At 39.5% G+C, this 27,975-nt stretch overlaps 1 protein-coding gene across 1 annotated transcript in view; it reads right to left on the reverse strand.

Annotated features, from left to right (window-relative positions):
• Nucleotides 1–27,975, reverse strand: part of pemt (phosphatidylethanolamine N-methyltransferase) — a 65,309-nt gene that overhangs the window by 32,213 nt on the left and 5,121 nt on the right. The window contains exon 3 of the mRNA XM_054599152.1: nucleotides 1,404–1,519. Coding sequence (XP_054455127.1) covers nucleotides 1,404–1,519 — 116 coding nt within the window. The remainder of the gene's footprint in view (nucleotides 1–1,403; nucleotides 1,520–27,975) is intronic.

Raw genomic sequence — 27,975 nt, forward strand, 5'->3', positions numbered from 1 at the left:
TACATTTTCCAAGCAATAATTGGAATTTTCTCTGTAATTAAAATCGCAATCGTGCAACTAAAAGCATTTCAAATGCTATACAATAGATTTCAAAGAGTTACCTGTTCTGAGCATATCTGAGTAAATGAATTGCTATGAACGGCTGTCATTTTCAGTTTCTCATGCATGTTGCGTGTGTGTTGATCAACATTCATTTACATTTACAAGAGAAAACTGGTGAGACAATTTATCCCTTCGAAGCAGCTTGTTTCAAAAGTGTTGTTGCCTGGCAACAGACATATCAGAGAGAGGAAAAAAAACATGAAAGAAAGTCTTATGGCGCTGGCATACTGTCTATGGGTGGTTTTATAGCGGGTGCTCTGTCACTATTTTGATCCACAGTGGGAGTTGTGGGAGTGTGTTACTTCCACTGGGTGCTCTGTGATGGCAGGCGTGGGGTGACACCGGCACATCCAGAACCGTGGGCCCAGGTTAGGATGGGAGGAAGGAAGAAAAGAGGACCCAAAAGCAGAACAGGAAGATGTATAAGAAGAAGGGCAACCGGGAGACTGACTGACTCCTACACGCTAGAAACCGAACACACAGGTTTGTCAAAGTTCCTTAGCTGGGTTTAGTGTTTAACATCAACAAGAAGGTAGAAACAGAAGGGGCTTATTGAGAAGAGTTATATAAGACATGCCTTCATTCTGCATTTTATAATGTGAGTCAGCGGGTTTGGGTGGCACTAAAAACTGCTTTACTTTCAATCTGAATACACCTGGAGGTTTTTAGTCATCTCCACTTAATTTATTTACAATAAAGTGAAAGCGTTATAATTAATCTAATCTCTCTATACCTGACAATTGGATATTGTTTTGGGATTTCAAAACACAAAGCTTTGCTAGAACGGCCTCTAACAAACCTAGTCCACTTACATTTCCTGGTATCAGATAGGCCAATCACAGCCGTTTATCTACATGCTTGCAGACGTACAGGTGTGCCACGCGGATATAACATGCTGTTATCATTCGACATCGTCTGGGACATGGTGATCTGGGGGACAGAGCTGGGAAGGAGTCTGTGATTCTAGAGGATTAAAACCTGAGGCCGCCACTCACTTTCTTGAGCTGTTTACTGAAGGGAGGAGAGATCGAGATCATTTCATTTTTTAAACTAAGAACAGCAGTAACAGTGAGTGAAATATCTGCATCTGTCTGTCAGCAGCAACAGTTTTCGTGCATGTCACCGCCCCAATGTGAAGGGCCGCTCGAAAGACTTTGCATTGGTCCTGCTATGCAGGTTGATCAAAAATGATGATTTTAAATGATGAAAAGTGAGCTGATCTGGATGGAAATAAAGAGGATAAAAAATGACGAATGAATTGAGCAGAATGAGCAGAATGAGCAGAAGAGTGTGTGGCTCACCAGTGACTGCGGTACACGTTGAGCAAAATGATGGCGAAGCCCATGCAGTAGCAGGCCAGGTATGGGCTCCCAAAGAGACTGGAGAGAGTCCGTGTACGATGCTCCCATCTCGCCACCTGACAAATGACAGAGAGAAAAATAAAAGATCATGAGATGATGGTGTAATCCCTAAAACATCCCATCAAGTAGTTGTTGGGGGGTTAGTCTAATTTACATGTAGAAGGAAACCGTCCAGAAAACAATGAATGGAAAAAGACTGCATTGAAAAAGAAGTTTGTTAGTTTGAAATGAAAAACACTGTTATTGGGTTGCAACGTAAAACTAGCTGTCTTTGTGGCAATTTTTGCAATGATGATGAAGTTACTTCAGAGATAAATCTGCATTGACTAATTTATGTTGGCCACTTGGAGGAACCGCAACAAGTTGTAAACACTGTCAAATTATACCCTTGTAATTTTGCTAGAGCAAATGTGTATTTAAGCAAACGTTTGCCTTGTAACACATCCAGCAGATACTTATACTATTAGTATTTATTTGTAGTTGTGTTTCTGTTAAACCTGATGAATGTAACTCCAATATTCACTCTACTTTTAGCTCTATTTTGGTCTTTGCCAACTCCTAGGGAAAATATCTGTCTTTTTAACTGCTAATTGCGTCGCTATGCTCTATTTACATTAGCTCTGAGCTACTTGGAACAACGCTGAAAAGAGTCGTCAGATTCAACCAATGCAGTTATGTTGAGGGCAGTAGAACCATAAGAATGATATATATATAATATATATATAATAGATATAGATAGATAGAGGTATATGAAAAACATTTTTTTCACTATCCCTTAAAAGTTTTTAATACCAGGTTGACCATATTTTGTTGTTGCCTCCACTCTTTCTGATTAAAAAACTGAAGGCCTTCACAATGAGTAAAGAGATTTTTGTTAACTGCTTATGTGACTGCTTACGGATGGATGTTTTGATAATTTGAGTGCTTTACCTATTAATTTGAAACCTTGGCCCCAAAGTGGTTGTGAACTTTTCAAATGTTTTTCTTTCTCACATGGGCGGAGGAGTAGGTGATTCAGGCACTAATTTCCATTCCTCTCCTGCTGTTTGTAAATGTAAGAAACAATTTATTCCATCATTCCATGAAATATCAACATGAAGCCTGTTTTCACCTATATCATCCTTCGCTTCAGTTTTTAGGAAATAGTCAGTTTGTGATGAAGTGGATGGTGTATTCATATCTTTATCATTTTAAGCGTTGCTGTATTTCTTTTAGTGTTAGCATTGATCAGCAACACAGAGAGTAAAACAGGAACAGAATGTTTTTATTAGATGCTTCCAAATTCAAAGATATTTCTATCTAGACAGCTCAGAACCCATCCAGGAGTTAACAAGCTGTCTGACAGAGTCTATTCTAGTGAATGCAAATACTGATGCAATTAAAAAACATCATCACACACAATAGAATTTGGATTCATTGGATCCACAAGAGACTAACCAGATTTATGCAATTCCAAGACTGTTTCGGGACCCAGTATGCAGAAATAATTATCAAAAGGCAAAAATAACAAATTTTTACTACATGCAAAACAATGGATGCAAGTGATTATCATACATGTGGCATGTCAGTAAAGGGGAGACTTTTGGGAACCAAGAGAACCATATCTCATTCACATATCTTGAGGTGAGAGGCCGAGGGACTTCTTCAAAATTCACCACGCCAGTTTTCCTTTGCCAAAATTTTGCATTATTCAGCCCCTTTCTATTGAATTAAATGGTTAGTACCAATGCATTCATTAAGATGTCTAGTTTAAGTTGTTGATAAGAGGCTTTAATATGTATGACGTGCATGCAATTGGAGGAGGTCAAAATGAAAATAGTTGTTTTTTCTATGAAAAAAAAAGACAAATATATTGAATAACCTCTCTTTGCATTTCGAATGCATTTCTGAGACGGACCTGAACTTCAGCTCTTCAGTATGAACAAATCCTCGGCATCAAACTGAAAATTGAAACTGGAACTTAAGTAAAAATAACAACTATATTCTACATCATTCATCCTGCAATGCATAGCAATTATGGAATTATTGAGGACTTACCTTGCTGAATATTGTAATTGTGGCAAATTGTATCAGTTGTGTGACAGGGACAAAAAGAACATAAAACTACTGCAAACAATCAGATACTATTCATGTCTCCTCAGAGGAAATGATCTGCTCATATTGTTCGTATTTATGTATATCCCTTAGACGGCTGGTACATCAGGGATAACAATGCAGCTGTATTCTCTTGCTGAAGCAGCTAATTGATGTTTTTTACCGTACAGCTCTCCATGTTGCACTTCACACTCAAAATAGAAACTATTCATCTCCTATCGTTTATGCAACCTAACAAGTGTTTGACCAGTGAATCCATACGGCGAACCCATCTGTTTGTGGCTTTACTGACTGAAAGAGTTGTCAGTGCACCGGCATAACTTCAAATTAATGACTGACCCAAATTATGTAGGTGGACTGTAAACGGACAGTTGCCATGGCAACACCTTTTCTACGCTCATGGGAGGAAAGCTAGATTCAAGAAAATGAATAAAGGTGAGAGGAAACAAACTGTATAGACAGAAAATGAAAGTGTTTGTATTGAAAAAGGAAGGCTTTAGCCACAGCGGAACTACGCCTACTCATATGGCTTTCTCACAGATTCTTGAACTCTATGTGAAAGGCTGCCTTTTTTTAAGATATGTTCAATACAATGTTGACTATAAGTCACTAAGAAGCCTGTGGCAATGACAGGAAGTTGAGTTAAATGCTCAAGTGCGATAAGAAGTTGTTGATGAAGCTTAACTTTGGTGAAGAGATAAACCTGAGGGTACTTAGTGGTACAGAACTACATCTTCAGTGTCATTACATGACAGTCTGCTCAGTTGGAAACTAGGACACAACGAGCCAGACAGAGACAGAACATTAACAATAACAATGGAGGGATGGTAGTGAATTAGCCTCGCAGGTAACACATTTGTGCACTCAGAGATGATAGGATGATGAATGCATCTTATCATCTCTGAGTTTTATATTGCAGCTGGGGATTTTTATAATAAACCATTAATTGAAGATTTTTGACTGATTAATGCTTTAGTTAAACATTTAAAAAACATATTCAAATGTTTTTTTAAATGAGAGCTAAAAAGGTCAGCCCACCTGATGTCAGCCTGAGCCGGAGTTGGGGTTAACTTCGGAGTTAACCCCCTTCACTTTATAAATTGTGTGAATGCACAATGTATTAACAGCCATAAAGTTACTGTTCGACTTCAGCCTCATCATCAGACGATTTCCCGACAGTACACTCGCTAATGTTAAAATAGGCTCACTATACAATGCTAGAAAGAAATCCTGACAGATTATGCCAGGCAGGCACACAGCTGCCAACCTCGCAGTTTTTTAGGCTGTGGAGACTTACTGGGAAAGTGGCTGTTTGTGTCAATGCACACAACATCATGGCTGCTAACCCACCCATACAGGTGAACTGGGGACTTGATTGCCAGTTTTGCACATTCACTGCAGCTGGCGGTAAATGATGGAGTAACATGTAAGTGCGTTGGTCATTGTTACAGCTGCTTGTTAAGCACTTCCTCTACAGCACCCCTGCATACAAGGCACTAATCTTGTTGGTTGACGGTTAATGATCGATTAACGAGGCTATTGGTTGAAATAAATATTCCAAATTAGCATTCCCGGTTGAAGCATTTTAAATGTGAGACATAATACTACTTTGCAGCTACTGCACAAGACTTGCACATTCTGGAGGTTGGTACTCTTTACTACTTTAGCTTTTAAGTGTAATTTCACTTAACTATGTGGTTTTACAAATATCTAATAAAGTATAAGTAGTATAAGTTACCTAATCACATTTTCTAGTAGCCTCGTTGGCAGATGTGAAAGGGAAGTTAATGAGTTGGTTGTTTTTGTTACTTTTACAAGTCAACCTTTACCAGAACCCATCAGAGGCCCAAATTAGAAACCCCCCAAAATCTCCTCATGTCCAAAGTATCCAAGTACGGGACTCGTTAGAAAGGTATGCTATGTCCTACATACATATGTGTTTTTTGTGGATAGTCATTAAGAGTTATATAGGGTGGACGAGTTAACCAATAATGTTCTTTAAAAGCATAAAGGCCGGGTTGTCTAGTGTAAAACAGAGACAGACAGTGTTTGTCTGTCTCCTATTATTGATTAATAACAGTCACAATAATCCAGACAATCCAGAATTCCCATGACACAGCTGGATGACATAAGAATTCAGCAATTTCAAAAGGAAGAAGAGGTACATAATGTTACTATTCAAATGCTGCTTAGGTTCCAACTGAAGAGGAAATAATATTTGTCAAAGTATAATAAAGAAAGGGCTTAGAAAGAGTTACCATGAGCTCACCTCTCATATGAGAGGGGAAGAGAGTGATTTATTAGACAAGCACCTCATCATATACAGCGGGTAAAATAAGTATTGAACATGTCACCAATTTTCTCAGTAAATATATTTCTAAAGGTGCTATTGACATGAAATGTTCACCAGATGTCGGTAACAACCCAAGTAATCCATACATACAAACAAAACCAAACAAATAAGTTCAGAAATTAAGTTATATGTAATAAAATGGAATGACACAGGGAAAAAGTATTGAACACGCTTACTGAAATTTATTTAATACTTCGTACAAAAGCCTTTGTTGGTAATGACAGCTTCAAGACGCCTCCTGTATGGAGAAACTAGTCGCATGCATTGCTCAGGTGTGATTTTGGCCCATTCTTCCACACAAACAGTTTTCAAATCTTGAAGGTTCCGTGGGCCTCTTCTATGAACTCTGATCTTTAGTTATTTCCATAGATTCTCTATTGGATTCAAGTCAGGTGATTGGCTGGGCCATTCTAGCAGCTTTATTTTATTTCTCTGAAACCAATTGAGAGTTTCCTTGGCTGTGTGTTTGGGATCATTGTCTTGCTGACAATGATCCACCCTCTTTTCATCTTCATCATCCTGGTAGATGGCAGCAGATTTTTATCAAGAATGTCTCGGTACATTTTGACGGTGAGCGTGCATACAGGCCACGGCGGTTGAGTGCATTACTTATTGTTTTCTTTGAAACGATTGTACCTGCTAATTTCAGGTCTTTCTGAAGCTCTCCACAAGTGGTCCTTGGCTCTTGGACAACTCTTCTGATGATTCTTTTCACACCTCTGTCAGAAATTTTGCGAGGAGCACCTGGTCGTGGCCGGTTTATGGTGAAATGATGTTCTTTCCACTTCCGGATTATGGCCCCAACAGTGCTCACTGGAACATTCAGAAGTTCAGACATCCTTCTGTAACCAATGCCATCAGTATGTTTTGCAACAATAAGGTTGCGAAGGTCTTGAGAGAGATCTTTGCTTTTACCCATCATGAGATGTTTCTTGTGTGACACCTTGGTAATGAGACACCTTTTTATAGGCCATCAGTTGGGACTGAACCAGCTGATATTAATTTGCACTGACAAGGGGCAGGATTGCTTTCTAATTACTGATAGATTTCAGATGGTGTCTTGGCTTTCCATGCCTTTTTGCACCTCCCTTTCTTCATGTGTTCAATACTTTTTCCCTGTGTCATTCCATTTTATTACACATAACTTAATTTCTGAACTTATTTGTTTGGTTTTCTTTGTATGTATGGATTATTTGTGTTGTTACCGACATCAGGTGAACATCTCATGTCAATAGCACCTTTAGAAATATGTTTACTGAGAAAAATGGTGAAGTGTTCAATACTTATTTTACCCGCTGTATATTAAAACACACTGATGCTGACACAGAACGCTCAACCACTTCCAGAGGTCCTAGAGACTTGGGGATGATACCATTGGAAAGCCTGTGCCCTAGTTACTATAGTAGGATGCAAGGCTCTAGGAGATTCAGAAAAAATGTTATTCAAGAAAGGCTCCTCAAAAAAAATAAAAATCTCACCATAGGGAGTCAAAGGCAGCTATACCAATTACATATAACTGCAGATGGTACCAATCAATCCGAAAAAAATGGCCTCATTAGTGGGTGTACAGACCACTTACAAGACTGTAGGACCTTCACAAAAAAAGTTATTCATGATTGTTTGGGTTTCAAACCCTTCCCAAGGTCCTAGAGACTCGGGGTTGGCACCATTCAATTGGGCTTGGCCGAATTAGTGTACACGGACACAGCTTACAAGTCTCTACCACCTTCAGAAAAAAAGTTATTAAAAAATAAGTCATCCTCAAATAAGTCATCGTGGTTTTCATCCCTATTCCTAACCCTAACCCTAACCCCTAACTCTAACCCTGACCAATCACAGGGGGTTCCTGGGCCTAGCACCTCACTCAAATGCCACTTCTGAGGAAACAACTCCCCCACTCCATCATTGGACACAAAATGCGCTTCAGAAGATGCGCATTTTCCCTCTGTGTCAGGTCCTTGATGCAGCAGCATCGGTGACTGGTGCAGCTCTCATCAGAGTGCTGCTAGGCGATCTTTACAAAAGAAACACAGAGCTACCCCTCTCAAATCTCTGTGGTGATTCACCACCAGGTAGACTCATCGGTGCATTGTCCCTGGAAGACTTTTGTAAAGATCTGGCTACCCATGACAGCTTTCCTGCGGCAAACACATTTGCAAGGGCTCGCATCCTGGTGGAGAGAGCTGGAAAAGATGTGGAGTCTTGTCTGCTGCAAGGCTTTGTGGAGGACAAGGTTTATTTTTTCCCAGCTATAAAGTTCAGGGACATCAGGGGCACAAGGAAGGTGTGGTGGAATGGTTAGGACTTTGTCCAGGTCCACCTAGGAGACCAACAACCTTCTCCTCTTACCAAAGTGGCAGCCATGACCCTGCAGACCTGCATGGAAATCGAAAGGCGTTCCCTTCCCTATTCCAGGACCGTGGAGAAATACAGGGACCATGGAATTCCATGGATGGAGAAGGTCCTCTCTCGACTGCCAACAGCACTTCGTGGGGACATACTTTTGCAAGTGGTGACATTTATCAGCTGTGTCGGCTTAATCATGAATGGTGATTTTGTGGACTACGACCACCTCAGGGATCTGAGAAACACACATGAGCCATGCCATGTCGCAGGCACAGCTGCAGAAGCTCCAGATCCTTTCCAGGTTCAACCTGCCAAAAGTCTACAATGTCCTGATCTGGAAGATCCACGAGAGCATCCCCGTCCATGGCCTCCCACCTGGGCCAAAGTGGCACAAACCACCAGCACCTGACAAGCCAGAGGAAGAAACCGTCCAGCCTGAGGAGGATGTGCAGGCTGCTGCGGAACAAGATGGCATCAGGCCAATGGTGCAGTCTCCTGCCATGTGCCTGCCTGCAAACAGCTCCAAACGCTGGACAGTGTTGGAGGAATCGCTCATAAACCTGGACTCTCTGGTGAAGCTGGACAAGGCCTACAAGCTCTATGTTTGCAGCTGCAGGGAGAACACCATTCCAGCAAGGACACGTAGCTCCTTCAAGGTAAAGAGATCGAGGATGATGAAGATGTCAAAGAAGTAGACAATATTGCAAGTTTGAGTGTTCCCCAGCTAGGAGCTGGATGACTTTTATTTTAGCTGCATTTTGTTTTAAGTTCTGATTGATATATCCCAGCTAGAAGCTGGAAGCTACACTGAATCCACTTTATTGTATTATCTTTAGATGTTTTAGAAGTAAGTTTAAGTTGTAAAACAATAAAACTAATAAAAGACTAAAAAATGGATTATGGCTTGCCTTGATTTTTAATGAAGAGGGCCATGAAACCACTAATTAGTGGTGTTAGAGACGACTTACAGGTCTCTAGCACCTTTGGAACAAAAGATACACACGCAAGCACCTGATCACACATATTAGCATACATGGATTACACATACGAACGTGCACCCACTTCCGAAGGTCCTAGAGACTCGGGGATGGTACCAATTGATCCGGAATCAGTGGGTGTAAAGACCACTTACAAGACTGTATTTCAGAACGGACTTAATTACCGAATGTCTCACGAAAAAAAACACAACATAGGGAGTCTATGGCAGCTATATCAAGGGAAGGTCCTAGAGACTCAAAAAGGGTACCAATCGATCCGCAATGGTCTCATCGGTGGGTGTAGAGACTACTTCCAAGACTGTAGGACCTTCATAAAAAAAAAAATATTCAAAAAGAGCTCACCAGTCATTTAGGGTTAGGGCCATTTTTTGCCCTTTTCACCCCCTTCCCAAGGTGGTAAAAGGTCGAGGAACCGGAATGGCCGACTTAGGGGGGTAGATCCAACTTCCAAGTCTCTAGGACATTCAGAAAAAGTTATTAGCCGACCAGTCCATTTTTTTGTGGTTATCATCCCTTATCCTAACCCTAACCCTAACCCTGCATAGACTGTGAGCCATGACAATGACACTTTCCAAGTAAAAGCGGCGGCTCAGGTGTGAGTCCATGTGATTTGAGTATTGTGTAATCAAACCCCCCCTCCCCTCCGCACACACCCACCCACCCAAGATCTATGAGAACAGCACAAAGTAAACCTTACTGAGGACGACGGAGTTACTGAGGGAGTGAATACAGAATAAAAAGAGAAATAATTAAATATTTCCATGCAGCTGAACCTGAGTAAAAATGACTGTTTTGTAATTAACTTATGGATGCACCACTATCAGAGCTGACTTAATTAGCTGGGTTGGGTATTATGTCAATGGGTGTTCAATTCAAATCTATGTTTATTAAATTTGGGAATTCGAATTGCTGTTTTAGTTTGACTTATACGTTGCTGCATTAAAAGGGTTTACAATTGAATTGTAGTTCCAGTTCACTTTTTTTTTCACACATTTTTAACAAAGATGCTGGTGTACAATAAAAAATGTTTCATAATAAATACAAATTTAGTAAATGTATACCTATGTATCTATTTGTTCCATTTTGTTTAACAAAGTTATGAAAGTAATGTTAACAATAAGTCCAGACTGATGTTGACTTACACATAAAATAATGATCCCAATCATTTCCACACAGTAAGGCCTACAGCTTAACTAAACACTGGTATCAGATCGGTACTCAGTACAGGCCAAGACCTAAAGTCCAGGTAACAAATAGGGCTTGGAAAAAGACAGATTGGGGCACCCCAACATTAATCTAAAAATATTTTGACACTGCAGAGGCTGCTGTAAACTCAAAAAGTATTTTTTCAAGAGGTTTATTTCAAGAGATACGTGTGGTTAATTTGAAACCCAAGAACACATTTCATAACCCCGTGGGAAACAATACAATCCCTCTCCACCAACTCCATTAGCAGGCCATTTGTGCCACAATGCTCTAGACTCTTTGCTCTAGCAAACTCCTGTCAATCTGGATGTTTGATAAACCTCTGGGTGAGCGAGTACATTACAAATACTCGGGTGTTCTGCAGACAGACTGCTGAGGCTGTTATCAAATTATAAGCGAAGCCATGGGAATAACAGAAGGCAGTGATGAGGAGGAGAATACAGGGAGTGGCGCCAGCTTGGCAAAACTAGCAGCTCTCAAAGACAAATTCAATCAAGGCTTAGGTAACAGGCTCCCACTGCGTACTCATCAGCCTAAATAAATCTGAGATACAGGCACTTGAATGGGCTTGAGTGCAGGACATTAGGAAGACATCTGAGAGCAAGGGACTTCTAAAGCGACAAAAACAGGACAATAAAGCTAAAAGTACCATAGTTGGTTCCATTAATTACCTAGACTGTGGCAACCTGCCAAAGTCTATTTTGTTCTGCCATAGTTTCACAATGACCCAAAAACCTTTTCCACTTCTCAACAGGTGAGCAGCGTTTGCTTGGCCCCACAATATTCTACAATATATGAAGAAATCAGAATGCATGTAAAAGTTTTAGTTTTAGAAATTCTTATTGTGCATGCCAACAACTTTCGTTCAAAAAAAATAAATGATAAATGTTGGTGTTGTTGGTATAGTGTTTGGATAGCAGTTTGGCTGAAGTATTTTTGCCCTGGCAAGACATCCATCGAATCCAGTGTTTTAATCATTGGTATTTCTCGACTGTCTGTAGAGGGACCATGTCCTTGCATAGGTGGATTCTTATTGACTTCGTAATGTCGCTCCACCCCTTGCTTTTCTTATCATATATAGTGCTTCGGGCAAATGCCTATTCAAGCCATGTATGACCCTTTGGCTTCACTACTTCACTGGCGCTACTGACAGCCTCCAATCCGACAACCTTAATCACACTCTCTGTCTTCAAACATGCTTTATGCTGAGGTGATGGACATGCTACTGTTAGCACTACTGGCAACAACACCTGTTAAACGTGGATCTAATTTGAACTACTTTATATACTAAATTATTAGGCTGTATACTACTTAGTAATACATTATTGTTTATTAGGTCATTTAGATTTTGTATTGCAAAATATCCTAACTAGTAACTAATATTGTCAAATAAGTATTGTGAAGTTAAAAGAACAATGTATTATACTCTGAAATGTAGTGGAGTAGAAGTGAGATGTTCATCAACCCTGCCCCCTGCTCATCACAGCCATATACACACGTCGAGAATACCCTCACGGTCAACAGTAACTAATGTACGACCTCTGTAATAAATGTGTGTAAAAGGTACGTAGGGTTGCTTTCTGTTTAAGTAACATTCTGTCCCGCCAGTGTAAAAGTCTCCAGCCATTGCATCAATGTACAGCTGTATTGGATAGAGGACAACTTGCACACAGGCACAAAAGCAAACACACACAGCCAAGAGTATTAATGCAGGGATGTGTGCTGTTCCGAAGTAACGAGGAGAAAGAGAACAAGAACATAGACGGACCACATGCACATCAGCGAAACCCTGATTAGATCCTTTTCAATTCAGAAAAAAAACTGATTGAATATTTAAATATCTTTGGATTTATGGAGATTTAGTCAACCGCAGATACTGGGAGCACATGCTCTTCCAAATAAACAATATAAATTTAGATAAACATGGATCAAATGCAGGGTACAGGACACATTATTTTTTTGCCACATTAGCAGTGTGGCTCTAGGGATGGCAATGTGGTCTGTCAGTCCATTGGTCCACCTCTTTGGTCCAGATTGAAACTCAACAAATATTGGATGGATTACCATGACAATTTGTAATAGACATTCATGGTCCCCAAATAATTAAGGTTTCTGACTTTATTGCTCCCCTGAGTTGTTGGTATTCTGACTTTCGACCTAGTGCCACCAGCAGGTTTTACGATAGGCTTTGCATTTTTGGATGAGTTATATTCATGTTCCCAAAGGATGTACCCTTATGATTTTGGTGATTGATATGAAATTCCTCCCTCAGTAGGCATTGAAATAACTTTGGTGTAAATAACTTTTCCATTAGCACCATTTTCAGATAATTTCAGTTTCAATTTGTCTTATAGTTTGGTTTATGACCAAGCAAATGTTAGCATGCTAACACCATAGTGACCATGGTAAACATTGTACATGCTAAACATCAGCATTTTAGCATTTCACCGGAGCATGTTAGCATGCGTTGTTACCATTTAGCTCAAAGCATCACTATGCCTGAGCTTCATAGAGCTGACAGTATGACTGCAGACCAGGCCTATTCAACTGGGGAAAAGAAGACACTGACAGCGACCAGACAGACAAAACAGAACAGCATTGCGCACCATCAACCAGTTCTGCCCTTAAAACATCCCTTTCATGTGATTTAATGCCTGATGAGATCATGATCTCTGTTGTCTGTCCATTCTGCCTCCAGGCAGAAGCAGAAGGTCTAACCTATTATATCACCCCGATCATGCCACTAACGATGACTCAGTTGAAATGCTTTCAGGCTGCAAAATCGCAAAAAAACAATCCATGCTAATGTCAAGATTATGGCCCCAAATGTTCTCTTTGTAGCAAGTTTAATACACAAAATCCAAATGAAGTGGACCAAATAAAAATACATAAAAGGAAATCAGTGTTGGGAATGCAGAAAATGCACTTTAAATCCACAGACTGTGGCTTGTTTGTTTTGGACACACTTATGTGACTATAATCATTGGCCCTCAGGTACAGAAACATTTGTGTCACATTGTGAGTTGGCCTCTTAACACTGATCAGCTGCCTTTATAAAAAAAAAAGCTCAGGATATACAGACCATTTAGCAACCTGTGGCCAGCACAGTGGTTGGACACGCATTTTTAGATTTTGAAAAACATGAAAGCCTTGAACCTGAAGGGATCAACAGATACTAACCCACATATGATAACTCACTGAATGCTCCATATTTATCTTCTGCTATATAAACTAATAGTATGCACAGGAAAGTCAGTTACAAAATTAGGGTTGGCAGTGATGGTATACTGTCAGATGATATAGATCCGATCGCCATTTTGCAAAACCATGGTAGCTGTACCTCTAATATCTTGTATGTAAGGTTATTATAGGCAATTCTGGGAATCAATGACCATAAATGATGATTTAGTTTATCCATTTGGCCCATCTCTACTAAACAGATGAGGCTCTGAATTTAGTCAAGACTGCTGGACAACCTTCCTGGAAAACCAGAGGGTGAAAGGGTTGTACCTCTCCTTTAAGAACTGTTGAAACCTTGAGGCTGAATTTAACAATCAGCCGCCAAAATCTGTGTAATGCAATTTTAACTTATTAAAATCCAAGAAAGTGTTTAACCGTAAACTGATTATTTAATATAATAATCTGAAGAAAAACAATCTTGACATAGTTTCCCATGCCTACGGGTGGGACTTACACACACAAAAACATCAGCCTACAACGAGTGGGTACATTTGAGGTCACATCACCCTTGCAATCAGTGTAATTGATTTCAATGAATAAAAACATGAAATGTTTGATGAAGGATATGAACTGAATCCTTTCGTTCCTCACTGAAGAAATTAATATCTATATGAATGTCTCTTACGGGACTGAACCAAATACATATGTACACTAAATAATTTGATTAAAGACAAAGACCAGCTACTGTTATCTCTATGGTATCTTCAGTATCATAGTCATTTAAGGTCAAGCGGCATTTAAGGATACATATTATGCTAATTTTCAGGTTCATTCATTTACTATGGATTTTCTACAAGGACATGTGTCCATTCCTTAATGTTCAAAGAAAACATTCATTTTCCCTGTATTTCGCCTCTGTATGAAGCGCTCCATTTTCTCTTTAAGGCCCCCGTCCCTAAAAAGAGCTGAGTCTGCTCATTTCTTCTTAAAATCAACACTTGAAAAGATGAAGGCACTTGCAAATGATGAGGTATTTCAAATTGTAAACCATACTTTGGGGTTTAATTTTTACCTCTTTACTTAAGATTTCATTGAATTTATTTTATTTTTACAAAATGTAAAAAAAAAACTATATATTTTCAGCAAAGCACTTCTTATAGAGTTGTCAGCTGTGGGCTGGAACTGGAAGGTAACATTTCCAACAACAGAGACTGGAACAGAAGACATTGACGCTGATTGGCTGTTCTAAATTGATTAAAAGTCAGACTGCTACGAGATGCCATGTTGCGACTCTGTCATAGCTTCTTTTTTCAGAGCGTATCTGTTGGTGAATCACGGTCCCTCTTCTCTCATCTTCTCGAGCCACAACCGTAAAGTTAAGCTCCGACTGCCCCCACTTAACAATACAGTGTGAATCTTCAACCCTAACAAGTGATAAAAGTTTCGGCTGCTGAATAATAGTTCTGAATTTGATATGATCCACTTGATTCTAGACATTCTGGGGACACATTTGTATGTGAAAAGCCATGACAAAGTGCATTTTGCATAATCTTATCCACGTTAAGTGAACAACTTTCATATGACCGCTGTTTAGTACCAATTGCCTCGGTGTACATCTAGCACACACATCATTAGAAGAGAAAAAACAATCTCAGTTGGATTTGCAGTACTAGAAACCACTTTACATTGCTGACCTTTTTTAAAAGGACATCAGAAACCACAAAAGGTTTATCCAAGGACGGTTTATTACAACGTGGGTTGTTATTTGAGCACTGTAGCCGGGGGCCATTGGTTTTATCAGTATTATTGAAGCCAGCAGCACTGCAAGAAATAAGAGAAAAGGGACAATAAACACAAGCGGCCAGACGATCACAAATGTTGTATCTAAAACGTATTTGGAGACAGACAGCTTCAGCTCTAAGAGACCACCAGATGCTGCAGCAGCTGACGTGGACAGCATGGGCTGACGAGTATCTTGTTCCCGTAGATGTAGGTCACTGGGCAGCACGGACCTGATGACTGAGACTGTCTCCATATGCAGGGGGAAGATCAGGTGACGTTTAATATGCCGCTCGTTCTATCGGCTTCATCGGCACATGAAGGCCGGTTGATAATGCATGCACCGGGTGGCATCTATTTGTTCGACTGAGGCTGACCTCTGCTTGTGAGGGCACAGCGAGAGGGGGGGAGATGTTGTTTCTGCAGTTAATGAAAAAAGAAACAGTAATCAGGATCATCTGATTACAGTTGGAGCCAGAGGGAAAAATGGAATACAGGCTATTTGGTCAACTGTTATGTTGTTTTTTTGAGTGTGTGTTTCCAAAACAAAAAAAACAGAAGCAAAAGTCTATTAAATGGATTAAAGAGTTGGCTCTATTTTATGCACCCACCATACATTATACAGGTGGGTAAGAGGCCATTTAAACACAGGGCTTTCCATGGCATGACACACTGACAGGAGAGTTTGCCTCAGAGACAACATATTATTGTCTGGGACATGCAGAGGGATTCAAATATGAATATAGCATCTCAAATATACCGCCAAGTGCAGCAAGTGTCTTTTTGAAGTTGAAATACAAGTAGATGAATTAATAGTGCAGGGTTTTATGTTTCATCACAATAAAGAGTGCAATAAAGTTGAATGAACAGCCCAGCTGTGACAAATAGGGTCAGAGGCGATAAGTTGAAGACCAATGCCCCTCCCCCATTCCTACCCTGTTTATTTCAGTGCCCTTTTCTCTGACCACTACCTTCTATGAACTCTGCCTTAATTTGAATCACCTGGACCACATTCTGCTATGATGACTTACACACAGACTCACAAGATGAAGACTAGCTTTATTACCAGCTGCGACAGCAGGGGGAAGTAAAGGGGTATGAAGTGGTATGAAGCTAAGGGTAGCAGACAATCTGGGAATGAAATAGTTGCTCACTTTATCTGCATATCGGGGATCCTGGTATTAATCCACAAATAAATTAGGATTTTTAAAATAACACGAAAACCACCTCGTAATTCTACCTTGACAGTTACTCAAGTTAGAGGCTGCAGATGGAACAGATACCTGCCGCTGTCAGATGTCTGCAAAGAGTCACTAAAATGAAGGAAAGGCTGTCAGTATACTAAATGTGAAGGACTGCAGGGCTGGTAAGGCTCAATACTTCATCTTTACAGTGTCTGGCCTGCTTTAATGTCCTGTAATGGGTGAGTGAGGTCATGTTTTTCTGGTTGAAAAGCGTACAATAAAAGTGGAAAGGGGTTTGTGTGATGCTAGAGAGCTTTTCATGCTTTTCTGTTTCACCAAATAAATCACTGACAAAGTCACTTCCAAACCCCCAAACCAAAACCCTTCAAAAAAAAGGTTGTCAGTTGAGGTCTAACCGCCCACCCACAAACACACACACACACACACACACACTCACACAGCAGCAGCTTTGTCACTTTAATGCACAGTACTCAGCTGACTCATCTTGCTAATAATTATCCTCAATATAACTGCTAAGTTTGCCTTCTAAGACAAAGACTGCCATGTGCGCAACACTCCTGCGTCAGACCGCAGACTGAGTGTTGATTGCTGATTTTCATCCTGATGGAAACTACTTTGGCAGCATGTAAAGTAGCGTTCCATTATAGATCAAATTTACAGTACTGCTAAGCATATATTAATTAAACTCTTAGTATCTCGAGATACCTTCAATAGTTATTCACTCTGTGATTTTCTGCACTTTCACATCAGGAATCTTAGAATAGGCGTCACTTTTCTTTTGTATTAGAATAAAGTTATTCAACTAAAAGTAAAAATGAAATGTCATTGACATTAACGTCACATATCAGGAAATAATGGCTTTTCGGTAAATGTTGTAAATGTTTTTCGGTAAATGTTGCAGAGATGTAGAAGGCCAACTGATTCATTCTACATCTTGTCTTTTTTGCTTTTACTCCAAACTTTTTAGTATCTATTCGGCTATGATTGAGATTTTTTTGCCATCCTTATATTTCTTTAGTTTAGATTCAATATTCATTTCTGCTCCTTTATCCCCACAGTTTATTTTCCTCCTTTTTGTCAGTTCCTCTGCCTCCTCCTGCACTGTTTGCTTTTATTCTCTCTTTTTCTGAGCATTTAGAGTATTATAAATAATCAGAGATAGCCCCGGAGGTCACACTGACATCACGTTCCCCGTTGTTCCTTTTTTATACCCCGTTACCTCTTGAGTTTTTTTTTCATGTTTTTTTTCATCTTACCGTTTCATCCTCTCCTCTTTAATTTCTAGAGGCCCTCCTGTTGAAATGAAACACCCATCCCTTTCCGTTTTCTCTTTGCTTCACTTAATTAAGTCTCTTCCTCTGCTCGTCCAAACGCAGATGACTCATTTAAACACAATTGCTCTGCCCAAGTCCCGAGTCCGGACTGCTCAGGCCCCCCAGATAAGACCAGCACAACACGGGAGCCTTACATTGCCGATGCTATGTATGCACACTTTTGTATGCATGTAAGCCAGCGTCTCATCTGCTCACTTGTCATGGAGTGCTGCTCTTGATTTCTGTAACTGCAAATGTTTGATTATAATCTTAGCTGTTGATATGGATATTGTCACAATATTTTATTTTTCTTCTAAAAATGGAGCTGTGAATGTTTAGGTCACACTGCTACCGCTTGGCGTGGCAGAAGCTACCACTTTTCAACCATTCATGCATTACTTTGAACTTTTTCAACATTTATCCAATACTTTTAAGTTAATATATCCAATATATTATAATAATGTATCGAATGACAACGTGATCACAATGTGCAGGGCTTTCCACAAGGATATGGAGTAGCCAACCAAGGGGGGGGCTCTGGCATATTCTAATGCCTCTATTCCATCATAAACACTGATATTAATTATTGCATATTTTTATTTTGCCAACCCAATTGTAAAATATAACTAAGAGTGTTATGCTTTTCAGCCCACACAGTCTGTACGTAGCTATACATATTTAAAACCATGCCTATTCCTAGCTGATCAGAATGTTCTGTTATTATTAGACCTTATTTATTTATTTTCATTTATTCATTGACATCACAGTTTTGTCAAGACATGTGACAATGATGGTTAATGCAAATAAAGATAATTACCGAACTAATCAGGATGTCCCGTCTTTGCAATGCAATCAATTTAAATAAAAATGAAACAAACACTGAAGTCGACCCATCTGCTGAGTGCATGCACACATTCATATAGCATGCGGGGGCGGGGCCGATAAAGACAGTACGCGAATGTGCCTTTTATGATGCTTGCATTGTTTTGAATAGGGGGCCAATGGTCGTGAAATGTACATTGTTAGGACTGATCAATTATAATAACACTAACCGTGATCACGATTTTGGCCTCCTACAAATAAATGAGCACGATCGAGTGCAGTACTTATGTCTAAAATGCAGTGAAAAACAACAGAGAGCAGACTTGCAAAACAAAAATGCACTGAAATCAGGTGAAGAAGAAGTCTTATTTTCATGCAATGATTTGTTAATTAGCAGGAACGTGTAAGCAGTGCTCTGATGATTTAGTTGTGGGTATAAAATGTTGGTACAATTTTCATTTTGCCTCTTGGAGATGCACTTTGAATAATAACCAGTCTTATTTAAATGCCTTTGTACATTAGCGGTAATGTGGCACAACATGCAAGTGAAATCAGTGCTGTGTTTATTTGAATATGAAAGTGGCAATGCGTTGGGACAATTTATTCAAGCCATTAATGTGCTATTTTGAAGCTCAGCAGAATATCACTTGCACAGCTTTCCTCTAAGTACACAGAGATTTCCCACATTCTGCTATCTTAATGCCTTACGTAACGTCCACATGATTCCAGCTGAGATGTCAGAGCGCTGATATAAAACTCAAAAGAACAGACTGACCACTCTCCCTCCCAGCAGCTCCGTGTCAGCGTGACATCTATCTCATGCAGCCCCAGACCAGATTTAATCTCATTTATTTGCGAGCAGATTTGACTTTGCAATAGTTAAAGGTATCTGCAGAGGCTCGGAGAGGGGAAACCTGTCGCTGTCTAGGGAGTAGAGAAAATGTAATCAGAATGGGGAATCATCCCAAACAACAGTGGAAATGCCCTCAGCTAAAAACAACACTCACAATATTGATTGAATCAATTCTTGGTGAGAGAGTGATGTTACTAGAAGGGGGACTTTGTGTACTTGTATTAATACCTACATATGTTCTGCCAATTGTATGAAAGTTAATGGTTTCTAAGTCAGCATAAGAAAGTCAAAAGGAAAAAAAGCATAAAACTTCCTCTAGCAGCTTCTTGCAACTTAAGGTGATAAGTAAAGTGTTCTTACTACTGCCAGTGTGATATCGGAATACAGCACTGACACCAAAATAATACTTTTTCGATAACTCCCTTTTAGGAACATAAAATTATTTTTTCTCTTCAGTTTTTTTTTTTTTTTTTTACAAAATAAGTAGAACTTTGGAAATGCATTAGAGAGGATCCAGACAACTGATTATACTCTCACTCTTGTACATTCTGTTCATTTTTTAAAAAAAAAACTTAAATAGTCAATTTGAATAACTGTGAATAAAAAGTATGCACATTCACGTTTCTGTCTGTCTGACTATTGGTCGACTGAACGTGCTGCTGCTCTCCTTCGCTCACTGAACACGTGCAGTCTGAAGAGCCACAGACACACAAGAGCACATTCACTGATGATACTGGTGACTCTTTTCAAAAGTGAAGAGTTAAGGTCTGCTCAAAAGGTCTCCCTGACCGTCCTGTAATTTTTGTTACACCTGTAAGACGTTTTAAATTTTCTTGTTAATCAGTGTGCCATGTCGACAACAAAGTTAATTATGACACCATATTAACATTAAAATCTCTAACGGATCTGAAACTTATTGCATCCATTCAGGCAACGTGTTTAGCATAACGCTTCACACAAGATCAGGATATTGCAATCATATATGACTGCACCTATCTATTCCTATATATATATATATACCTCCTATGAAGATTTAAAAAGACAAAAAGTCATACTATACATGTAAAGATTGTAACTCTGAGGGCTTTATTTGGTACAAATGATTTGTAACGTGCCCAAGTACGATAAAAGCTGAGGAACAGCCCATTCACCAGGAACAGAAAGAGGGAAAGACGCTAAGGATACCAGATACGTAGGCGATGAAAGACCTGAGGATCATTGGGGAGTGGCAAAAGGGGGCATACAGGAAAAAAAGAGAAATGACTACAATGTGATTCACTAACCCTCACTGTGACAAAACCATTGTTGGTGAGAGCAGCAGGGCACAGTGAAAGGAGAGAACTGCAGGGGTGCACCGGGAATATTACTGAGGACTACTGTCACCAACACACTACGAAGCATTCGTATGTATTCTCAACCTGGACAATGTGTTCGAGCTGAAGAGGGAGCGCTACATGTGACTGCCTCTACCGTCCCACTCCAGCACATGTGGCTGTGCACGAGCCAGTGGTGGGGAATCTCTTTGGCACACAGGAAGTGGTGCGGTTTATGCATCAAGACAAGAGAATTAGGCCATGTGCGCACTAGTTTGGATGGTGGTAGGCATGGGTTCAATTCTACACTACTCTGGATTTTCCTTTCTTTAAGTCAATGGGTGGATCAGTACACCAGCGCTAGGGTTTGCACCATAGTTTAATAGAAGTGGACGTAGTTGTCGTGACATGAACCATTGCTTTTTGGACTGCGGTTTTGAAGCCTCAATTTATGCATATTAACAGTCGCCATGAATTTTGGCTGTTGGCATCTTGTTTTTTTTTGCAACCAGTGAACGGAAGTGACCATATTTGGACTGCGGAGGAGTGATGTAGAGATGTAGAAAATGCCTTAAAGCATACCCCTTTGTTGTGTACCTACTCTAAATGGTCCATCATTTACAAAATGAACATCATGCTGTATTGAAGAAGACTTAAAACTAGAGATTCAGACCATAAACTCATGTTAACAATGTTTACTGAGTTAATAAATCACGGTGGTAGTAGGGTCATTTTCTCATAGACTTCAATACAATCCGATTTATTTTTGCAACCAGAGGAGTCGCCCCCTGCTGGTCAGTAGAGAGAAATCAAGTTTAAGACACTTCCCCATTGGCTTCACTTTTCAGAACCTGAGGTTGCCGCCTGGTTCGTGCTGGCTGATTTTGAGTGGCTAAGGCCCCTATTTATTTTATTCCTCCTTATCCTTCCCTGGGTATAGGGAATACGATTCCAATGTTAATATGAATATTTAATGTCGAGTGTAGAGAGGTTTGAGACACAGTAGTTGGACAGTCAGAGATATGACACATAGAAGACAAAAGATCAGCTTGCTACACGACACTCTTCACGACAGCGTTCACTGCCGCACTTAATGTGAGAAAGTTAGACTATCAACACCTGATGACCCCCGCTGCATCGCCGCACTGCACAGATGTAATTAGCGTCAGTCTAATGAGAGCGCTGTGCTGAGGGCGGACAGGTAGGCTCTCCCTGTGGAAAAGGGCATCTGCACCGTATTCATAGACCAAAGCTATACTAGAATATTTACGGGTTTCTTTGACTAAGATAAGACTAAAATGCCCAACTGAAAAAAAAGAGGTTGACTAAATAATAATAAAAACTAAAAAGGACGTTTAACAAAGGGTTAAGACTAAGACTTATTAAAAAGAATCACACTTGTTACCATATAGGCCACACATACAGCGGGTAAAATATTCTTATGAATACTTATGACCATGTGATATTTCAGTTTTTCTTTTTTAATAAATTTGCAAAAATTTCTACATTTCTGTTTTTTTCTGTCAAGATGGGTTGCTGAGTGTACATTAATGCGAAAAAAAATGAACTTTTTCGATTTTAGCAAATGGCTGCAATGAAACAAAGAGTGAAAAATTTAAAGGGGTCTGAATACTTTCCGTACCCACTGTATATATTTAATCTTAACTCCTCTATTGTAATATGTATCTTATTGCCAGATTTTTGTCAATGCAAGGCCCTAGTCTCAAAGCCAAATCATTAAAGAAGAGAGAATATCACATGACTGATCAGATGATCAGTCATGTGATAATAAAGACGTTTATTTCTATAGGTCTCCGGGTAAATTGCAGCATTTTGGGATTTTCGGCATAGTTCAAACCAGCATGCCTCATGTCCGTCGATGTGTGAGTGTCTTTAGTGAAAAGATAGAAGGTTAGGTAGTGGTAGTTGGGGGCTGGTACGTCCTGATCTTTACCCCCTACACAAACACACACACAACACACACACACACACACACACACACACACACACAAACACACACAAACACACACACACACACACACACACAAACACACACAAACATAGACACAGACCTTGCTATGTCTGTGTTGTGCTAGTAGGAACACTTTGCAGATGCAAAGTATATCTCCGTTGTTATAGAGCAGCCGTGGTGTCCCTTCCGCTGTTATATGACAGAATACAGTCCCTTGCGGAAATATTCACCCGCCTTGGCGTTTTTTCTATTTTTTTGTAGGAAAAACCTCATATCAACCCTCTCTTATTTCAAATACACGACTACCGGGGCAGTGGAATTAAGGTGGATTTTTATGTAGATTTTATGTAACCAACACAAAATAGTCAAAATTGGTAAAGTGAAGAAGTTCTTAAAAATAAAAAACTGCTAAGTGTAATATGCTTTCACCTCCTTTAATATGTAGCCCCTAAATAAGATCTGGTGCAACCGATCTTCAGAAGCCTATCTGTGTGCAATCTAAGTGTCACATGATCAAACGGAGCTCCATTACTACAAAATATATAGCACCACAACAATCCTTTCAAGAGAGGACCTAGTTCGCCTCAACAATCTTGAGTATTTTGTGTAGATCCATTATATAAAATCTAAATAAAAATCTATTTAATTCCAGGTTGTAATGGAAAAAAAAAGAATAAAGGCCAATGTTGTTGGATACTTTTGCAAGGATCTATGCGTTTAAAGCACTCAAGTGATACTAAGGTGGTAGAGATTTCTAACCAGGACACTAATGTTGGGCTTCCATGAGTAGCATCACTAAAAAAGCAATATAATAACAACAGGGAAAAATTGAAATAAAAACAGTGATTAATTCAATCAATGCTTATGGTGCATATGCAAAATGCATAATAAGTTGCAAAAAAGCAAACAAGGTTGATTTTTTTGAGCGTTCGCAACGTAAATCAGGCATAAATCTTTCGGGTTGTGCGTAACGGGTTCAATTGCGCCGATATTCATAAAAATGACAAAATAACTTGGACAGAAAACTTTATTACACCTCTCAATCTTGTTAAAGGCAGCACAACCAGATATACCCCTTCTGTTCTTATATTTCACAATAAAAGACCTAGACATATGGCGAGTGTTTCGCATTTTCGTTGTTGTTAATTGGTCTTGCACCAGTGTGTAAAGGCCTTTAAGTAAGTTTCTTAATCCCCACTAGTTGGGCACCAGCAAAATTTTGATTTTTCTGATGAGTGTACTAAAACCATCCTGGAACACAATGAACTGCTCAATGTTACCTAACATTAAATACTTCCTCTGATGAGTGCATGTTATACCACAAGTTAATCACTGAGTAAGACTGCTGGGTTGTTTCGTTCTGCAGAGCATCTCCAGTTTGTGGTCACGATGATCGCAGCGTCCCCCCGGTCATATCAACCCTCTCTTATTTCAAATACACGACTACCGGGGCAGTGTACACCTCACACTGCTACTGTTGAAGGTAAAAATAGCAAGCTTCCTCACTCACAGAGTTCTGGGTAGATCAGGGAGGGAGAAAGGAGTGTAGGTGGAAATAAAGCGGCAGACACAAACCAATGATGTAGACATATAAGAGCCATATAGGCTGCCTTGAAGACGTCTGAATGTGTGCAGTTATAAAATGTCAAATCAAAGCACAATCCTCATGAGACACAACTCAATAGCAAGCATCATGAAGTTTCTAGGGTACATTGTCATTCCTATTCAAATACATTAAATAGTGATGAAAAATAAAGGCACTAGGCTGCAGCTTACAACTTTTTTTAGATTGAGTGGTCAATAGTTTGGTCTACAATGTTAAAAATAAACCAACCACATTCACAGAGGTGAGATATAAAGATGCAACAGCCTGCCAGACTCCATTTACTTACATACACACTTAAACTTAATATTATTAATATTAAATAGCCTTTAAAATGCTACATAGCCCGCCATCAGCCCGTCATATGTTTCCTGGGATTGTGGGCTCTGATTATTTTGGCATGTAGTTAACACACTCCTGGTGGAAGGAAATAACGGTAGTAACATGGGAACCGGCGTATTGGAAGTGATTTATTTATTTATTTTTTTAAATGCTGTGAGGTGGACCTAATTCATGATGATGTGAAGAGTGGTTCATGTGGATTTGGAAAAGTAACTATTAAATAGCAGCTTGTTTCTGAAATACCTAAAGTGACCAAAATTCCAATTTAAAGTTACTTTATTGTCATATAGATTACAGTGAAGCATTAGTTGGTAATAAAACGATTAAATTAAAATGTAAAACATGAGGATCTAAGACAACATAACATTTTGTAATGCCAGTTTCAAGCAGAAAGAGGCAAAGATTTCAGAACACCAAACAGAGCTAAAAGGAGAGTAAAAGATCACGTAAAATATTAAATAAATTACCAAAAATGTAGCTAATGCCAGTTTCAAGCAGAAAGAGGCAAAGATTTCAGAACACCAAACAGAGCTAAAAGGAGAGTAAATCAGGGATTTACATTTGCCATGAAACCAGAAGAAATTATGAAAAAAAGCAGCCAGGGGCAACGTGATCTTTTTATTCAAGTTGTAATATTTCAGAACAGCACCTGCAGCACACTGTGCGATGAAACAAGGCGACCGTGAGACCTGCAACAAATGATGGTGAGAAAAGTGCTTCACCTCGTTCATGAAAATAACATCGCCATAAATGAAAATATTCCTCGGACCAGGTGTGCAGGGACAAAGATACAAGTGTGCTCCGTTATTAAATATATTTGTCTGAGCCATCACGGGCAACAGAAACGTGATCAATAGTTAGTTTTAGCCAAAAATACATCTTTTCTTTCTTTGCCCTTTAGGAGATGGTAGTCCAACAAAATGAAATGAAACCCCATCCCTAACATTGTAGCTCGAACATATGAGATGAAAATATATTTTTATCACCTGCAAGTTCCATCAGCCCTAATGCTGTTTGCCTGAATAAGGCCCCATTACAGGCACTTACAGACAGGCCTTTTAGCGTAATGCAGAAAGAAAGGGTGATATGGGATCATGTGGCGGGGCCAAGAATACCTCAGTGACATTTGCCGCAATGGAAATAATTGGTTTCTCTTTTGTAACAGTGAGAGCTACTGTATGACGAGCATATGGGCTGCCGGGCCGCAAAGGTGTGATGAGCCAATGGTCAAATGGGTCGCCAGTAACGGTAAGTGAAATGACAAATCTGATATGAAACACGTGCACCTGTTGGAAGCAGCAGAACCAATTTCAAAAGCAGCAGGTACATTATTCCAATGTTAGTCAATTATCCTATGGACTAGCAATTTGATCAGATCTGGACCACAACAGAACATTGTAACAACATCTTAACTAAGTAACAGAAGACTGATTGTGGATTTGTGGATTTGTTATTGAACCCATATTTAACCTAATATACAAAAATTGTTGTTTTATTCACTATTTCTTTCTTTGTTGCCTTAGTGCTTAAACATTTTCAAATCATACAATCTTAATCATGAGCAGCTGCAATATGATAAATGGTGCACTTTGACCATGCATGACAGGAAAGTGCCACGTAAAGAATGTGAGGTTAGGAATACAGGTAGAGAGGATTTTTCTTCTAATATGACTTCTTTAAGTTAATTGCAGTTTTTATGTAAAAGCTCAAAGCATAACTGAAGTATTAGGATGACTAGTAAACCCCCATGGCTGACGAAGATGGGACTTGAATGTTATGACTCAAGTCTGCAAAGCACTTGATATGCTAAGCATATCTGATATGATAAACAAGATCCTTTTTAACTTTACGTCTTTGTGGAAAGGCTCTCTGTGGAGAGTCTTCAAGCTATCAACACCGACATAATTTATGGCCTGATAACTGTGGTACAATATTTTGTAATGCATGGTCAATTAGATAATGACTATAATCAGTCTTGATTGCCTAATCCTGATCCTAAACATTTACAATAAAATATCTGATATGTCTGTGAAGAGTCACCCTCTCTGGCAGATAGAAGGGGCAGGTTTATCAGGCTCAGGGACAATGACGGGACAGTTTGTCTTGATTTGACAGAGACTGACAAAGAGTCAATGACAGCCTATCTGAGGACAGATACACAGATTTCAATGCTATAGATTGTAACAATAAAGTTCCCAGTTGCTTTCTTCCATAACGTTAAACGAGTTACTGGAAGATTTTGTCTGGAGGTACAAAATGAGCAGCGTTGGAGTGCCTTAGTCCAAGCAACGACCTTTGTTTCATGTCTTACCCTCACTCTGTGCCCCCTTTTCTACACTATTCTCTGTCAAAAAGGCCCTTTTTACTACGGATGTCATCAATAATAGGCATGTGCACGTTGGCAAAGGAAGTGTTGTCTGCCCCAGTCATACAGACTAGTTAGAAAGCTTTCAACATTGAATTAAAACTGTTACCAGCATCAAAGTGTATCAGAATCAATGTTCCAAAAGCAGACTCAAGTTCTACAGGAGCATGACCAGCTGTATCATTGGCTGAAAGCTATTAAATGTGTTGACTAGCACTGAGAAATGTTTATGTTTTATGTTTAACTCTTAATAAACTAAAACCTCTGAGGCTATGTTATGGTAGTTGACATTGTTTAAATGACCACAGATAACGTTGTATGCTCGTAAATTCTTCCTGGTGTAATGTTACATTAGGATTCCCCACCAAATGTGAACATGTATATCCTTATGTAATCCACCTACTCACTAATAGCATCTGGAATGTCAATTTGTTTGAGTTGCATTCATGCTCTTTGTAGGGTAATGCCCTTGCGTAGCTTGACAAGCTAATGCACACTGCTGTACTTCCATTCGCACGCCTGCATACATAATCATATATTTAAGTCAAAAGGTCTGTTAATAAGAAAATGCAAAAGAATGATAATCTTTTAAAAATGTATGGAACTTTTTTGTGCCATATATGCACAAAATAGAGTAGGATGTCAGGAGGAGGACATAACTCAAGCTGAAGTACACACTTTCCCCTATATCTTACCGATACAGTAAGGTGTAGGGGAAAGTGTAGGAGTTAGTTTTGCAGCAAAAAGGACAATATCCCTCAACAGATT

The sequence above is a fragment of the Anoplopoma fimbria genome, chromosome 5 (genome assembly GCF_027596085.1).
Source record: "Anoplopoma fimbria isolate UVic2021 breed Golden Eagle Sablefish chromosome 5, Afim_UVic_2022, whole genome shotgun sequence".
Classification (NCBI taxonomy): domain Eukaryota; kingdom Metazoa; phylum Chordata; class Actinopteri; order Perciformes; family Anoplopomatidae; genus Anoplopoma; species Anoplopoma fimbria.